This window comes from Aptenodytes patagonicus, chromosome 1 (assembly GCF_965638725.1).
Source record: "Aptenodytes patagonicus chromosome 1, bAptPat1.pri.cur, whole genome shotgun sequence".
NCBI lineage: Eukaryota > Metazoa > Chordata > Aves > Sphenisciformes > Spheniscidae > Aptenodytes > Aptenodytes patagonicus.
In genome coordinates, this window is record NC_134949.1 from 61,689,700 (window position 1) to 61,708,086 (window position 18,387).

An 18,387-nucleotide genomic window follows, 5' to 3' on the forward strand; every position below is an offset into this window, starting at 1 on the left:
AACTGTTATCTATTAATTTTGCTAGAATATCCGAGGCAACTTTAGGCTGAAGCTCGAGAGAAGTTTTCCCATAGACTATCAGGGACAGGAACCTGCATTAGTTTTAGGAACGAGTGCGAATGGCTTGTGAAAGGAGTCATGTAAAGCGGTTGTCTGCAATTCCGGGGATCTGAGTTCAGTGACTCAGGGGATCCTTTTGAATCCGATGTATCTGCGCAGACTGTAAGATTGCTGGCAGCAGCCAAACACGCAGTGACACTTCATTATTTTAGCAGTGGCTGCAGTCTGTGAGTGGTTCCATATTTTCTCACTTGCCTGAGCCAGCAGCCGCCTCCTCTCAGAATGAACCCACGCTTCTGTCCACCCTCCTTCCCAGCTCTATTCCTCTGTTTCTGCTATCTTCATCTACGGGGCAAATCCCATGGAAGAAACAGAGAAGGATCTTGTTTCTGTATTGGCTTCCTTTTCCTACTTACTCATCTTTATTATCAGAACAGGAAATGTTAACTTTATTTTAGATATATTAACACCCCTGAGGAAGCTATACATGATAGGTGAAGGACAGGATACGGGGTAAGCTGACAGATGACTTCTGGAATCAACTCTGTGTGTGTGCTTGGGGAGCGTGATGCTGACAGATGCAGGAACTGGAAGAGGAACATCAAAAGGCTGCCTAGGTAAAGACATGTACCGATTCCTTCAACAGGCTTTAATTGACACAAGCACCAAGAGAAAGTGGCTAGGGCAGGTACGTATGCAGGTATCTGGGAGAAAACAAGCAGAAGAGCTGAGGCATGCAAGTGATGGATTGCACGTGCACCGGGCAGGGGGTACCTTCGTTCTAGTTTGAAAGAAAAGTAACATGAATTGCAGCTGGCTTGCTGTAACTGTGGAGAAGGCTGAAGCCAAGTTTTGTGGAAGATGAGCATAGGTCAGCCTTAAATGATCTTTTTCTATTAACGCTTGTGAAAGGGATTTTGCTCAGCTCCAGTTCTCAGGTTCATGGAGAAGTACGGTGCCAGTGTTGCCAAAAGTGACCAGTGAAAACACCTTGTTCACACTGGTCAGCTTCAGTCTGCATGGAGGAAGGGAATTCACTCTTCTGGGTAGTATCGGCATCCATAGGAGTCCAGAAGAACCCCTGCCCCCAGGGCTGCTGCCCAGAATGCTCGGCCTGGGAGACTCTTGCTGACTTGAGTATGAGAAAAGGGCAAGCGGACATCGATTTCTGAGCTCACACCAGATTTAGCTGGCTTTTGTTGTGTGTGGCTGGTACTAGTTACCAGAGGATTTGTACTGTGTGTTGGAAGAAGAGCCAGCCCTAAAAGCTATTTTAGACAACAGACACAGAAAAGATCCATTCCAGACTGCATCTAAGCTGCCAAACAACTGGATGTGAAGCTGTCATATCCTTTTAGATGACCGACTGATAATGAGTTTCTTTTGATCCGCCTGGAGCACAGAGAATTACCTTCAGCGCCTGCCTCTGACTGGCAGGGTGGGGTCTGAATGCAGAGTGAAATTTCCAATTCACTAGGAGTTCAAGGGAAAACCATTTCCATTATTAGAACATAATTTTAGCAAGAAATTAGAACTTTGCTGTTTAGCACAGTGACTTCTCAGATTTTGAGTTATTTTTCTGTTTACAGAGTGTCGTCATTTACTAAGTCTGAGTGGACAATAACTACCATGCACCGTCTGGAATGGTAAAGCACATGCATAGGTCAAGTAGCTCCCCAAAACTCATGCTAATGAAAGACAAAGGCTCCGCTGCAGTTAGCAGCAGGGAATTGCTTTTGATTTGGAACTAACATGCTGCTTATATACTGACGGGGAGGAGGGAACAAAGACATGCATAATGAAGCTATTGGAAAAAATACTTGGTCATTGGAACCACCTCAGAGATACCTGTCTCAGGAAATACACAAATAAAGGAGTAACTGTAATTAGGAGAATACATAGTTGTTTTTCTTTTCCCCCACCAGCAAGATACAAAGAGCAATGGCCTGCTCACAAGCTTGGAAGGGATTTTTCTGAAGATGGAACAACGGCTCAAGTCCGTTTGCAGGGTAGCCAACAGAAATCTTTGCTGCTGACTTCAAGACAGGAATGAAGCCATATAAACCACTTTTTAACCAACTGCAAAAAAAAGTCTCTGCATTGGCTCTGACCTGGGTTTGGAGAGTTTAACTGAGAGTTCTGGTGTTCTGGGACATATGTTCATACGTACGGAAGGCAGAGAGGGTGTGTTTGCCTCCTGGGTCCATACAGTAAGTTCTTAAATGATTGCCGAGAGGCAAAACTGATCCACTAGCCGATTTGTGCAGTCTTTGCTACCTGGAAGAAGAGAATCTGACTGGGGCCATGAACACAGGGCAGAGTAAGGTTGACGAAGTAGCCATTTCTTACTCCCGCGCCTCTCTACCCCTTCCCAAAGAAAGAACTTCCCCACTGAAACTGGTGGGTTCAGGCTGAGATGGAAACATTTCATGAGAAGGACGGGCCGAAGTCAGAACTTGGGTTCAAACACGTTCAGGTTTCTAGCAGCATTTAGGTCTAAAACATGGATCCGTTTTCTGGGCTTCTGAGCCTTAGACACAGAAACTGGAATCCAGATCTTCCCCGTGCCTTGCACACGTTAAGCCTCCCAGCACTGGTCCAGATAATAGCAGAGAGTCACCATCTGGCTGGATTTTACGGTTTGATGAAGTGCTCAGTTTTAAGGCAAGCACGTGTCTGGCACCTGGGGACTGCGCAGTCCTGATCCCAGTTCTGGCATGGTCTTTTTGTGGCCCTGGGCAAGTCACGTCCTCTTCGGAGGCAGGAATTCATCAAGTGCCCCATGGCCCCACTGAATCGGCAATGGGCTGTAAAACAATCCTCAGCTCCGACTGGAGGAGAGGCCGGCTGGAGGGGCCTCTCGGCAGTGCTGAGCCAGCTCTGTGCCACGGCCCAGAGACGCTTGTGCTGCGACACGGCTGAGGAGGGCTCGTGCTCCCCACGCTGCTCCTGTGGGTCACTGTGGGAGGGCTGGGAGCCAGGTAGGTCGTTTCAGGGCTTGCACTCCCTCGTGCTAGGGCCATCCTAGTCCTCAAGAGCCTCCAGACGAAGTACAGACACGTTTTCAGCCCCTCTAGTTTGGTTTTGCAGCTGCGCGACGCCAGTTATTACCATCAGGCTTTACAGGTGTGTTCTGAGCAGGGCTTGCAAACCCATTTTCAGATGCACAGCACTATTCATTAGTTTGCCATTTGTTATCACTAACCAGTGAAATATTCTTCGGTCTTTTTAGGCTTTTAATTATGATGTACTCCCGTTTTGCTATGAACCACAGATATTTTTCTGTTTACTATCAGAAAACCCAAGAAAAGACATAGAGTAATTTCTCATCATCATGGGTCTATGTTTTTCATTGGTTTTCCTCCCTCTTTAAGCAACAAGTAGGGAGTCCAAAGAATTAAAAGCTCTCCTTGCTGCACATTGAAGCTTCTTTGTAAGCAAAACTTTTAAGGACATATGGACATTACAAACAAACCCAATTGTGCTTAGTAGGAGCCCTTTACTTTCCACATCTTAAAATTATTACATCTCAGTATGCCTATATTTCATATTATATCCTCTTTGAATGCCAAAATTGGCCAGTCTGTTTTCATTTTTCTTTATAGTTTGTTTTTCTAGTTTCTATGTTTGGAAACATTTACCTTAAAAAAAAAAAAAGTCAAAAACTTCTAAGGGTTATGTAAATGACTCCAAGTGAGGCTGTTTTTCTGAACTCTGAACAAGTGACCTTGCCCACAGTTCCAGAATTGGCTAAAAGAGCTGTGCTTTGCTCTGTCCCATAGTATCCTGCAGCCCATCCCCGGCTTGATTCTGTTTCTCACAACAGAACAGTAGAGCTGGACATGCATAGTGTTTGAAGGGGTAGCTTTTAATGAGTCTTTGTTTTGCAGTGAAATAATAGACTTGATTACTGAATTCTAGGCCTGTAAATGCTTCTACCTTTTAATAGCATTTAATCTTTTATCTGCAAAGTAAATGGCAACTTAAACATACTATATGGAGTTAGGTATTTCTTCCAACAGCAGCACACACCTCTAGCTTATCTCAGAAAGTGGATTGTATTCGGCATTTCAGCTGGGACTAACACGAGTGACCTTCATGCTGAATAGCATTTCTAGAAAGACTCTCCTGGACACTAAATACAAGAGAAAGAAGTTGCAGTGGAATGAAAACTTTATGGCCGTTTTCTAGCCGCAGCTTCTTGTGATAAAGCCTTAACATTATTGTCAAGTGTTGTTGAGAATATTGTACCTCTTTCAGCAATTAGACAGAGTCATGGCAGGGTTGATTTGGGCAAGTCTAGTTACAGCAGTACAGCCGTTAGCCGACATAAGACCTCTTTGTGAAGGCATTCACTGTATAAAAAGCGGGGGAGGGGAGGTTGGCTAGGAAGATAATTCAAAGGGCTGCAAAGATGAGGCTCACCAGAGCAAAGTACTGTGACAGCTCTGGGGTTCTGAGAATGTATTTTACCTGATCAGTCCACGCGTCATAATTTTTCCTGGCTGCAGTAGGATTCCTTCCTTGAATTGCCACTTTGACCAACTGTGTTCCAGGAATCCATAGCTGTTTGTTCCATTTCCGCTGCTGGTTTTGTAATGCTTATTCCATTGCCAAGAGATTACTTGCGGGTGTCTATTACGATGGAACATAGGTAGCCTCTTAAAGAGAGGCAAAAAGTAAAAATCAGAGTTTCAACTCAAATCTGCACTCAAATAAGCCTCCGGTGTATGCACAGGCTTAGGCTAGACAGCAATGATGTGTAAATGGAACAATTTCTATCAATGTAAGTTGATAGTGGGTGACCCTCACTAACGGCCAGACACGTCTAGTTTCTATGTTCTACTGGATCCATCATTGCTAAGGCTGCCCCTTTCTTCCTAAACTTCAGCTATCTCAGAGGATTTCCTTCACCCTCACAAAACCTTTCACCCCCACACTTTCATCAGCTTGAGGTAAACTAGCTGCAAGGTTACCCCTCAGGGTTGCACATAGACCTGTTCTCTCAATAGGGTTACTCATGAGCACACTCCTTTGCTCCTCCTCCATCTCTGCTGTGTCTGCTTAAATTTCCGCAGGTGTAATTGTGCACATTGCTTAGTCTGCAACGTCCTGTAGCTCCGACCATCTAACCTAGGAGACCGCTTAAGAAAGGACTAGCTAGCAAGAACACCTTATCCTCAGCGTAGTTTCCTTGATCCAGGTCAAAACTTTCCCCCACCAGGCCGTAGCCTTTGAGGCTCACTCCCTCTGCTGGTGCACCCGAGCCTCAGTTTGGCAGTCTCAGGGAGCAAAGCAAAGGTTGTTCATTTGGTTGGGGCTTTTGGTTAACCTCTTCCTCCAGTTTCAAGCAGTACGTCACTCTCTTACAACTCTTTGTAAATAACCCCGAGCTGTTTAGATCCTGGTAGAGGTGCTTCAAGAGCTTTTCCAATCCAAATGTGCTGCATTGACATCTGTGTTGTCATTAGTCCAATTGCAAAAAAAAAGAAAAGTAAAATCTATCCCTTCAGACTCGATTTGTAAGCCCAGACACAAAACTATTAGTTTAAGCATTTTGGCGGAAGCTTAAAAAGCAAGCCTACTCAGGCTGATACTCATCTGTGCTTCTTAAGCAGCTAAAAGAACAGCAGCAGTATGACTGCAAGAGCAGTGGCAGGATCGGCATGCACAATTCAGCCATACGAGGAGCCAAAGAGCATCTCGGGACTTCCAGATGACAGGCAGTGTTCTGTATCCTCACTGATCTAGAGCGCTGCCTTTCTCTGAAGCACCTGAACATGCACATACTTCATCTCGACTTCAGTGGGACTACTCCTTTGCTTAAAAAGTTAACCATATGCTTTGCTGAGTAAGGCCTCAAGTGAGTTTAGGGTACTAAGTGACTCTTAGGTTCATCCACTGCTTTAGTTCTAGGCCTCAGATCTCATGAAAAAATTCAGCTGTTCCCTTTCTAAATCCTTTCAGGTCATTCAAACCTGCTTCACTGTCAGTGGAGGATTGGTCGCTCTTCATAGTTCTTTTTCTGTTTTGTTTTGTTCTTAAAAAAAGTTTTAGCTATGCCCATATTTAAAAAAAGTTCTAAAGTCCTAGGACAGCATACATCAGTACCTAGTGTTGGCAGCCCATCTTTTCAGGGCTTTGGGCCAGTGTATTATTAAATCTACTGTACTCAGTAGGAATTGATTTGATATCTGTAAGCTGTATCATGCACTTGCTGCATATGCAGCCACCTCCCTTGAACTTCACGGAAACTGCATACATTTAGCTGAAAGCAGATTGACTGTATAATCACACCATTGCTTGCACACAAATGCATCTGCATATTGAAATCCCACTCAAAACGTCTGATTTCAAGTTCTTGAGAAAGTAGTTTCATTTCGCTAAGCCTGACACTACTTAACAAAATTTTAACGCTTTAACAAAATGCTTCAGGAATAGGAAAATGGTTTAGACATTATAAGATGTCCTTACACAACTATCAACACATATTCAGGCAGTATTATTTAAAACATTTATTAGTCTTTCACATTACACTGGTCTGGAAAACATTTTTAACCTCTATAAGACGTGCATTTAGCTCAGCTCAAGCCCTAGTCCAGCAAAGCACTTTTCAAAACCAAGCATGGAGTTGTTTGAAGTGATGCAACTGCTTTGCTGGATCATGGCCTTATCCCACAATTCCCACATGTCCTGTTCACTCAGACTAATCAAGACTTTCAGAACTGCTCCTAGTGTATTCTACTGACAGAGTCTCCCAGTCAACTTAAAAACAGGCAGGATATGTAAGAAAGATTTCTTGCACTGTCTTGCACCTCCCTTCTACCCACTCAGGTTTTAGAGTTATTCCTGTTCACCAAAAAAATCTTCCAGTTATATATGCTGGATTTCAATTTCTGCAAGTACTTTTTTCCATCTTTTTCATCCTGTTCATTCATTGTACTTAGCTAGTTTTAGCCTAGGTATGATGTTCATTGACTGCAGTTCTTGGAATAAGAGTTTACAGGCATAAGGTATGCGCAGAGAAGACACATGACATGATGATTTGCAGTAGTGGCACCTAGGGAAACAAACAAAAAGAAAGTCAGAGTTGGTGCATACATGAAACTGCAGAAAAAGAACAGTTGCCACTATCCACTGGTTTCTTTGTCCACCTGCATTTAAACACTGGGCTCAGTCCTAGAAAGAGCCAAGTGCTTGAGACACATTTTAGCACTTAAGTAAGTCATAACTTTAAGCCCTTGAATAATCTGACTGAAGTCAATAGAAGCTTAATGTTAAACCTTCACTTTTCTTGGAGGAGAATAACAATGTTCGGTAGCTAACAGGACTGACTTCTTCACTACTCACATAACTGCCAACACAAATTCAGCATTGCATAATGAGAGAAAGCTAAGTATTTCTGAAAACATAATCATCCAGTTTCTGTCTTATATATATGTCACAAAAAAGAGGCAGGAAGAAAGAAGGTTCACACTTAGGTTTTTTCCTTATACGCAATTTCACCTTATAACGTCTCAAATCAGTTCATATTCCAGAATGGTGAGGAATGGCATCTCTCGTCTTACATCTCTCTGTGTGAACAGCCAAAGCTTTAGTCAAGACGGGAAACCAGTAAAACTGCTTTAACACATATTCTTCGCGCTCTTTACTCAAATAATGATCTTAAAATTCTGGGGAAAGGGATTTTTTGTCATTTAGATATAACCTTGACCATATAAGGAATACATAGGCTGCTCACTCAGCCATCTTTCCAATATCGGGACTCAAATTCAGTGGTGGTAGCAACTGTTTAAATTATTTAATTTCATACTCCGTGTACACACAAAAGAAATTAAAAATCTTTCTTATAAATATCAGTTTCCAACCTCCCTACTTCCTCATTCTCCTGTATATTCCATCTTCTGGTTTTGGAGAGTTGAGAAAGCCAGGCCTTTGGGAACACAGAGTGACTCAGCACTTCCTAATGGCCTAACAAAGCTCTTTTTTTGCTTCCGTGTTTCAAATTTGTACTTCTGGCATAAAGTCGTAACAGTCTGAAGATCCAATTAAGGAAGAATTAGCAAATCCCTACATGCTTCTGTGGTACAGAATGAGGCTGAGAGTCAATATCTACAATACAGCCAATGTTTAGTCACTTGTTTCTGTTACCAGTGAACTTCACCTAGTGCACGTGGAAGTCAATGGGGACAGGTCCAATAAAGTTGGCTAGTGTTAATGAGGTTCTTGGTTATGAGAGCTGGCATTAGTCTTCCAGTTACTTTTTCAGACTCTGCTACTTCTCTTTTACAGACATACTTAAAGAGCATGTCAAAGAGCTGGTTATTTTCCGAGAAAACTGCGGTTGCCTTGACCTGCACATGCTCCATACTTGGGGTATGTATTTCTTCTTTTTTTTTTAAACCAAGAAAGCTTTCAACCAATGGTACAGAAGCCTTAATTACATTTCTGCAGCTCACGATGAGGAATGAAGCTTCACTTATTCACAGTAATCGCTTTGACTTTGTCTAAATCTGACTATAGGCAGTAAGAAGGTAATAGACTGAACTAGGTGTTTCCCTGGAACAGGCTTCTCCTGTAGACACCGTTACACAGGGGAAATGTTACAGCTAGCATGCCTTTAAAACAGAGTAGACCTCAATTTCAGGTTTATAACTACTCCCTTAGTCCAAATTTATAGGGATAGCTACATTTTTATGGTGGGAGGAAGTGACCTAAACAGAAGCCACTTTCTGATGATAACATAGCAAGCAATTGCTCTCAACAGAAGCAGCCTTGCAAGTCCTGGAAGCCTGATGAGGCACGCAACTTTTCTGCTATGAGCAGTTGTCTGGCATCTGATCACAGCTACTATGGACTGAGGAGCAGAGGCTACTCACTACACCCAGGCTCAAAGCTACACCATTCTGGGCCTGCTTTGTACTTGGATGGGGATCACCCAGAAAGGTTAAGGAGCAGCAAGCACAAAGCTCTGTCAAACAGAGATCACAGAAACTGAAGTACGTGAAAGACCATTTGGTACTAGAATTGATACTAAACTGGACAGGAAAAGGCAACTGTGCCAAGGCTAAATCTGGACCAGAAACAAAATTTTTCTTCACGTATATTTTAAAATGCTCAGACTCTAGGGTCCGGAATAACTTCTCATCTTAATCAAAAAAGGACCAAATTCTGCTCATTGCATTCAGTGGAGTCCTGCCTCTGAGCACCTGTACAATGGCAAAGTTGGAAAATTTGCATAAAACTGGTACATCACAGAAAGTTTCTACTGTATTTTTTACGGGGACAAATTCTGTCACTGCCACAACAGTCCCCTTCCCCCCGAAAGTACCAGTTCAGACCCCAACACTGATCTGCTGTTACTATCTTGCAGAAAAACATACCCAGTGGCTAGTCCTTGTCTGGGAGGAAGGGCTCATCTTCCTTAAGACAAGTGCCCTTAATGCTAGCCACCAAACAATGTGTTTCCAAAAGGTTTCTTGCAGCAATGTCTTATTAATGCCAGAATCACTGAAAAGGCCGTTTGGAAGATTCTTTTAATGACTTGGTCTCTACTGTGATGCTCATTATAGGGCCACTTGCTTCAGCTACTTGTAGACACAGCATATCATTTAGCAGAAACTACCTCTTACTGATTACTCTCACACATCAGACAGCTTTTCACAGAATTAGATTGCAAGAACGTCTGGCTCTGTCTGAGAAAGCAGTTTCTTTCACAGCTATTTAAAAAGTTACTAAACTTTGTTACAAACTTCAAAATACAAAATACATTAACACCACCTTAAAAATAAAATGTAGTACTATCTCTAAAGTTCAAATTCCTAATTTTCTTCAAGGTGCCCTCACTTCCTGTGGTCTTTGAAAATCTTCAGAACTGCTCTGAAAGCCAAGGTCTTATAAAAAAATAATTGAGCTACATCTGCACGTGAGTTTTTTTTAAGGCAGTGCTTTACACAGTTAGAAGTGGTTGGCTGTTTGACTTATGGCATGCCCTTCCTTTCAGACAACTTCCTTCAACTGTTATTTGCATTGCAGTAGTTTTAAGAGACCTGGATCAGAAAAAGGCCTCACTTGTTACATACAGTGTACACACTCAAGAAAAACAGGACTCTCACAAATACTTACCACACAAAAGCCAGTAGGACAATGCCCAACTAAAAACCACCAACCACAATAGGATGCACAGAGTAGGCCTTGCCTCTCCTCTGGATTTCACATGTGTTTACCTACCTCTGCCTGAACTTCTGCTCCACAAGGAGCGGAACTGCTGCTGCTGCTGCTGCTAGCAGACAAACATGGTGCTTGGTTTCTGGCCAGAAGCCACATGCTTCAGAAGAAAGGTCTAACCAAGGACAGAAACGGTAGCTGTCACTTTTACACATCTACAAACTGAGAACACACCTTACTTTCCCACTTCATTATATCATGGAAAAATCACTCTCGAAGCACTGAAGTGAATAAAGTCCAATTTCCTGCCTCTCCCAATAGATTGATATTGATATCCAAGATGCAGCAAGTTTCCAACAATGTTCTTTTGAGGTATTTAGAAATGAACCTTTCTCCTCCTCCTTCCAACTCCCCATCTTCCCCTGACATAAATATTTGAGTAACTTGTAACTTGAACTCACACCATTTATTTCTTCCTCCCTTAGTCATGGGATTCCAGGTCACCTGTTTTCACAAAGCTTGCAAAAACGTATCTCACAAATTCCTGTCGGTCTCTCAAGTCTGTTTTTATGCCTGGCTAAAACAAAACCAAGCTAAAGCAAAACATTTCCCTCACCTCTAAAGAACATAAGAAGTTGTTTCCCTATCTTCTAATAATAGTGCTGTATTTCCAGCATGCTACAGGGCAACTTTAAATCTAGTCTCAAAATTACTGCAGAGAAAAGATGGTTAGAGCAAAGCCCATACTGTTACACGTGGTGAGCTCCACATAGTTTTGACATCCAGTTTTATGCTTCCCCTACATGGAAAACCAGTTTGTTTGCAGGAGATAAACTCAGTACTAGCTTAGGACCCAGAGTAAGACAGCAAGACCATTAGCTAGCCTAGAGACAAGTTTCATAAGGACAAGGCAGCCGGGCAGAAGCCAGCTGAATTTCCAACCACACAGCTGCTTGTCTCTCATGCTCCAACATGGGATTGGTGCATTTGTCTGATGCTTCGAAGAGGAGCTCCTTGTTTTACAAGACTACAAAGCAAAAGGCATTTGGGAGGGGCACAGTCAAAGAAAGCAGTATGCATGTGATTATGAACTCCATAGCTAGAGAACACAAAAGCAGGAGATGTTGCTTTCTTCTCCCATTCTTCTGTGCTCACTCTCTCTCTTCAGCCTTGTGAGGTTCAACATGTGATTGTACCAGGAAGATCTGTGACTAGCCTAACTAGTAATCTCATTTCTGATGTCAGAAGAGTCAAGTACGTTGACACAGCTATTTTCCCCTTCTCAAAAAATACATGATATACAGGATTGGGCGTTTGGTAATCCTCTGCAAGGATGGGAAGGAAGGCAGCAGACAGAACGAAGGTAACCTTTCCCACGAGCACAGCCAGCTGTGGAAGACAATACCTGTGCTCCCACAACAGGAGAGACCCCTGGCCCATTGATTACACACTCACTTTAGTCCTAACTTCAGTCAGACCATAACAAAGAACCATCCGCTGCCACCAATTTTCCAAATACCAATTTTGAACGTTGACAATGGTTTTGATTAAGGTGCATGGGACTGTTAATCTGTGCCTGTGAGCACTTCAAAACTAAGAAGCACTATAACCAAGGGCAAGGTTCTGTTACATAGAGGCACGTTTACTCTGTACCACTTTGCTTTATGCACCTGAGGTCAAGGGTTTTCTTGAAGATACGAAACAAGTCACATGCACAAAGTGAGGAGGGGACACCATGATTTACAAAAAGCATTGCAGTTAGACAACTTACCAGCCAGAGTACCCCAGCAAGCCACACTGTCCACAAACATCCACTTCAAAGGCATCACTTGAAATCATCAGTCTCTCCAATAAAAGCATGCTGGCTCCATAACCTATCAAACAATCCCGTTCCATCTCTCCAAGACGTAAACCACCATCACGGGATCGACCTTCAGTGGGTTGCCTTTGAAATAAATATTTGAAAAAATGTAGTAAGTATTCCAGAACATACATTCTACAACTCTAGGAATACCTGTCTTCAAACTGTAGGAACAGTACAGGATCAACAGACAACAGCGTTCTACAAACCAGAGTTGCTGATCTCGCAAATGTGTTATTCAAGTTGAAGCAATTCATCTTTGCTCCTGCAATATGATGTAGTTCTGTGAGTGGCAACTGCAGCGTCAGGCCACAACTCTTTACCTCACAGAATGTAGCTGAGTAAGAGGAAAAAAAAAAAAGAGACCGAACAGTATCCAAGACAATCTGGACACAGATTTGGTACTCTTTTTTGATGAGACATGCATTACAGTTTGTAGCTAACTAAATGAAACAATATTCAGCAGCTAATGAATAAATCATCAAGCTAACGTTTCAGCTGAACTACAGCTAAGAGTAAATTCTTAAAACCATTTTTGATCTGGGAGAGAATACCAAAACAAAGCAGCAAACAAGTAGTACGCATATTACTAACTCATTACTCAAATCCTACTTTTTTTTTTTTAAAGTAACATTTATCTAGTTTATTTTTTTCGTGTCTGACGGTTAATAGACTAATTTTTGTATTGTATAGGTTCCTGGTTTTCTAGTTCCTCAACACAAATCAAACTCTCATTTTTTGTCTGGAAAGACTTCCTGTCCTCATGGTGCTAGAGGAAAGTTTTAACAAAGCAATGTAGGTATATGCTAAAGATTTTGAGGTAAAAAGGCAAGGTACAATACATTATTTAACATTATGACTGTTTAAGCCAATTTTTTTTTGTTGGACACAGTCAAAACTTTTAACCTCTTGTTTGCCATACTGCAATTTCATACAGTATCAGTTCTACTGTCATGTACTAGCACAATGCTGTAGTACTCAGGTTGTAAATATTAGAGTGAACTATGAAGCAAAAACACTCTTAAGTTCCTGAAGCACTAATATATTGTATGCATTTTATTAAATATTCCATCTTAGTATATTCCCTGAAACATGACAGCAAAGAGAAGGAATTAAAAAAAAATGTTATTGGCAATCATAAGAGGCTTCACTGCTCAATGAAACCCAATGTTTATGTGCTGTTTCTGATACCTGCAACAGTGTCATCCACCTAGAATATCCAATGACAGATCTGGCCCATAACTTTTGGAGTGGATTTTGTTTATTTTATTTCAAACAACCAAATTTATTAAGCATACTAAATATATTAAAAATAAGGTTTTGCGAACTTATTGCAACTCAAAGAAAAGGATTTATAAAAGCCTTCAACATCTAATAATCTTTTGTAACAAGTGTAAAAAAAAATATACCTAATTACCAGACCAAAATGTCTTCTAAAGACACAAGCTGTATTTGTTTTTAGGGGGAAGTAGTTTCCCTTACTCTGACCACACTGGAACCTTAAAACTAATCTGCTTGTAATTCAAATCGTCCTTTTCATTCATATAACCTTCTATTTTTCCCCACTGTTGGGAGAATGGATAGAAGTTGTTTACATCCTGATTAAACTCCCTAGGGCCCCCTCCCCAGCTGATGGCACCATCACTGTTCAGACGCTGTTTTAAAGGACTAACCCTGTGTTCAATGCAGTTTCTCTTCTGAAGTCCCAAGAGGTAGATTTTAAAAGCAGTTGGGGCCTCCAAAGATACAGGCATTTGCTGTGCTGCTAGAAGTGCCTGAGCTCCTTTTACCAACTGACTTCTATAATATCAGTTAATGCACAAGCCTACTTTCAAAAGTTTCACCAGGTGCTGTTCCACAGGATAAAATGACAAAATAGCTTTATAAATGTGAGCCCCAAAAAAGTCTCAATCCAATTAAGGGAAGACAAAGCCTCCTGAAAAATGATGGGGTCTCAACTCCAGCCCTTTAAGATTTGATATGCCATGGGTCCTCCAACAGATACAGGATGAAGATTTCTAAGGCAGCTGAAATCCCATTAAAAAAAAAAAACAACAAAACACAAAAAGCCCCCAAAACCAAAAAAGCCCAACTTGAGTCTTAAGCTCTTAAGTGTTTCACTCCCACTGTCAAAATGACCTCATTAAAGAAACAAAACAAAGAAAATCCTCCATCCCTAAAAAGTAGTTTTCTGAAGTACCAAAAATTTCAATATTGAGATTGGGGCCTTTGAAAAGAGTCCATCTTATGCTCCCTAAGTCTATCAGATTTTTCTTCTGGCTCACATGAGTTTGAAAATTCCTCACACCAAAGGTTGTTTAAAATGTTAAAACAGTATTTATAAAGCATTTGTGCTTCCCCTTTCCCGCTATACACATGTACACTGCAGCTGTTGCCCTGGGCAACTACTTCCATTCTTTATTCTAAATATAACATTCTGAAAACAAAGCAGACTCTTGAAAATAAGATTGGGAATATAATTAAAAGGAGATATTTTTCATATTTAAAAAAAAAAGTTCTTAAAATTCTTAAATGCTAAATAAAACGCAGTGATTCTTTAAATAAAAAAATAAGGCCAAGTGGTCTTCATACTATTTAACTGCTACATTTAGAAAAAAGCATAAACTAATGAACTTCAGTGTTTTTAAGCACATTAAGAATTTATTGGCACTAATTCTGCATTTTCTGGAAGAACAGTGGGTTCAGCTTTATGGCCCTGTTCCTTGTTTCATTGGCCAGTGGGGGGAAATAAGTCTACCCCCATGAATAAGAGCAGGCCTTGTAGGTCTCAGCAGATCTCCCTTGTGCCTGTTACGGAAAACCAGTGGCTGACTCGAAATGGAGTCGTTGGCTGAAACACTGACCTCCAAGAAGTGGAGTATTACCTAGAAAATCACTGCCTGAAGGAGGAGGGCGTACCGTGCTCCCACAGCCCCAGAGCACAGAGAAGAGCCCTGACCAGTGTCATCCCATTACTCCCTTGCAGTATAATAGGAACTGGCATATCTGATAAGTTCAAAAGACACGCAGGTGGCAGCTCTGACAATGTGCATCAAAACAACTATGCATGCAGAAAGCTTATATTGATCTCTTGTAAGGAAAACTAAAAGCAGTTTATCTATTAAAAAGATTTAACAGGACTGGGTATCTAGGCAACACCATATATAGAACTATGTTTTAAATTAATTGTCAACTCCTCATGGCAAAATAAATTAAGTATTGCATTTCATTTAACAAACACCAATTCAGAGGGCAACATCCTGGTGGTTTTTGACTGAGTTGACAGAGTGCTGCTTTGCAATTCTACAAAGTCTTGTTTTAGTCAGAACAATATGTAGAATCAGTGACATTCAAGAAACTCGTCTTCTGCCTTATTCCAGATGGAAATATAGCTTTGCTCTGTCAGTTAAGGTACATTTGATATATAATAAAATGCATTTCAAGACAATGACAGCCAAATTCCATGTTGGAAGCTGTTACAGGATTACTTTTAAAAGCAAAAAACAACGTCAGAGGCAATCTACTCTACAGGAAGTGCAATGGATGATAAAACAATAGTGAGTATGAAAGCTGGCAAAGCAGACTCTCTCAGCAGAGGCGATAGCAATAACAAAAGTTTAATTAGTTGAGGAGAAGAAAGAAAATTCCTAAAAGACTAGTCAAGAGGCAGCATAAATTGAACATCCACTAGCTTTCCTGAAAGTCAAATAAAGAGCCCTAGCTACATAGTATGATGCTACTGACTGGAACAAAGAATTCAAAGAAAGTAAGGGGTGGGGGAAATCACACCACCTTCATTGTTACATGTAAACATTACCTTGACTTCGGATTTAGGTTTCATTTAAATTCAATATCTCTAAACAGTTGAGAAGTTGGGGAGACAATGCAAAAGCAGATCAAGGGATTTGGGTAAGCTAGGAGCTCCAGTAAACCAACTGTGTGCACCGTTAGCTAAGACAGTGAGTTTTCATTTTCATGTGAAGCACCAATACCGTGACTAACACATTGAAGAACAGAAAATGGGGCAGACAGCCCATTATTTGGGAATATCACTTATGTTCATATAGGCAAGCAGCTGTGGTAGGAAATAATGGTTGTGCTACACTTGCTCTTCTTAATGTGGTTGGTGAAAAAGTTCAGCCAAGAATTACAAAAATTTCTCATGATTTCTCTCCTAGTTCAACCACTGGTATTTACTTCCATGGAAAGTGTCAGACAACTTCCGTTTGTCCTAGAGACAGCATGAGGTTGGAAAGCCAAAAGGCATAGGAAATATGCAATGAAAAGCAAAAGAGAAAGATAGTTCTGTATCAGGTACAGCAGAGACCTGCCCCTCCATTCTCTAATAGCACATCAACAGGTAGAAGCTGCACCTGTTAAGAGGACAGACTTGCTAACTTGTTGTGCAGTCAGGCAAGGCAAGAGAAGTGGATCAGCACATGATAAGAGGCATAAAAATAAATTAAGAATTAAAGAATATGAATCATGCTTGTTACAGAGAAGAGTAAGGGCAGGATAGACATGACTTTGTGCTTACATCTCACAAACAGTACAAAAGGGACTGGTCAAAAAGAAGAGTACACCACCATGCAGCAGGTGAGGTATAAATGGCATACATGAGAGTCCAGAAAGACGGGCAAAGGACATTTGGAATAATCTTTGCTAGAATATTCAAGACTAGCTGGCAATTAATTTTCTGGCAAGATTTAGCAAATAATCCTACTGTGATGGAGAGAGGTGAACTAAACGATCCACTAGAAGCCTCCTCAAAGCAAAGCCTGTGCCACTAAACTGTTTCTTGTGAGCCAGGAATATCGGCAATTTAGTACATGAGTGCAAGCAGCCATAGAGCTTGGCTTTAAGGAGAAAATATAAGTAACATCAGTGAAAGCACGATGCTTCAAATTCCCTAAAGGTCCAGATAATATAAGCCCACCTCCAGGGGCTTATATTACCTATTACTCAGAGTACATCTGCTTGACTTCAAAATTTGACACCAGAAGACATCAGCATGGTAATTAACCTTTTTGTTGGAGAGAAATCCAAGTTCAGGCTTAGTGCAACGATCATGACTCCAAAGGAACTGAGGACGTATCTTTAACTGGGCAAATAAAAATGGAGATTTACTGTTGGCACCTCTGTAACTTCTGCAATTTATTAGTGTGAAAGTGCTACTCTCCTGCATGGTATTGAACGATAACTGTGGACCAGCACATACAACCCTAAATTCAGTTTTAGAGTTGAATGGAAGAGTCTGCAAGGCAAAGTGCAGTGTACCAGGGATGCACATTATTCTAATGCTTGTTTGCACTACACTTTGTTTACCAATGCATTTGCTTTGCCTTGACAGGTGAAGACATGGGCCGCATCAATATTAACCTGCTGAATACCAAAGGATGCTAAAATATTAAAATAAGTTTCTTCCTTCTACTCATACCCAATTTTGTAACAGTACAAATGTTAAAGAAAAAAAAAATCCTCCTAAAATACCTATGATATGAGCAATCTGACAGGAAAGGGCCACAGTGTGCACTGTGAATCAGCAGATGATATTTTTACCAACTGCTAACAGAAATCTGAGAAGCAAACTCAGTTTTGGACCACATAGAGCACACCTGGACATTCAGAACAACCTCCTGCAACCATCTACTGTGAGAGCTTTTAGTCTGTAACAGTGTATTAACAGGTAATAGTGTTTTATGTCAAGTATCAAAAGGTAAACAAACTTTGTTTTATACCCGTCAGTCAGCTGGGCACACTTCTGAACTTACACCAGAATTTTGTGCTTAGCCTGTAACAATACCTGGTGAGCACTGCTCTGGGTCCTCGAGCTCTTGCATGCATTTTATCCAACACCATGTGTTTTAGTTTCTGGTAATACACAGGGCCAAAATAGATATATGCTTCCAAAGGTTCCCTGAAGGAATAAAAGAAAAAAAACCAAAACCAATATTCACAGTTAGCACATACTTAAGAGACACAAAAGTGTCATGTACAGGAGGAATTTGAAACAATTTGGGAATCATGAGTCCTAGAAAAATGTGTTTGGGCTTTCAGGGCAATCAGACTGAAAACCCCACAGGGAACCCTTCTGAACACAAGAGCAGTACACTTCCAGCACCACATACTGCTGTATCCACCCTAGTGAGGAACAAGTTCCTGAACTCTGGCCATACGCTGCGCAGACATGCTGCTATAGCTGCAGGTACCTGTTTCAGCTGTACCACGTTACGTCCCTCCTCTGTCTGTGCAGGAGTGTTTCAATAGTGTCATCAGTAAAAAAGACTGTAAATGTGTCA

The 18,387-nt window shown here is 41.2% G+C and overlaps 1 protein-coding gene across 2 annotated transcripts in view; it reads right to left on the reverse strand.

The window, feature by feature from the left end:
* Nucleotides 1-6,560: 6,560 nt before the first annotated feature.
* The window catches only part of POLR3B (RNA polymerase III subunit B), an 84,742-nt gene continuing 72,915 nt past the window's right edge, over nt 6,561-18,387 (reverse strand). Inside the window, exons 26-29 of one of the 2 annotated variants that reach the window (XR_012995449.1) lie at nt 17,892-18,005; nt 11,999-12,172; nt 10,291-10,402; nt 7,057-7,120 (exon numbers count right to left, since the gene is read on the reverse strand). Coding sequence is in view for 1 of the 2 variants with exons in the window: in XM_076339158.1 (XP_076195273.1) it covers nt 6,991-7,120; nt 11,999-12,172; nt 17,892-18,005 (418 nt within the window). In the remaining variant the exon portion in view is untranslated. Of the gene's footprint in view, nt 7,121-10,290; nt 10,403-11,998; nt 12,173-17,891; nt 18,006-18,387 lie in introns of both variants that reach the window. The other variant, XM_076339158.1, reaches the window with a different exon arrangement.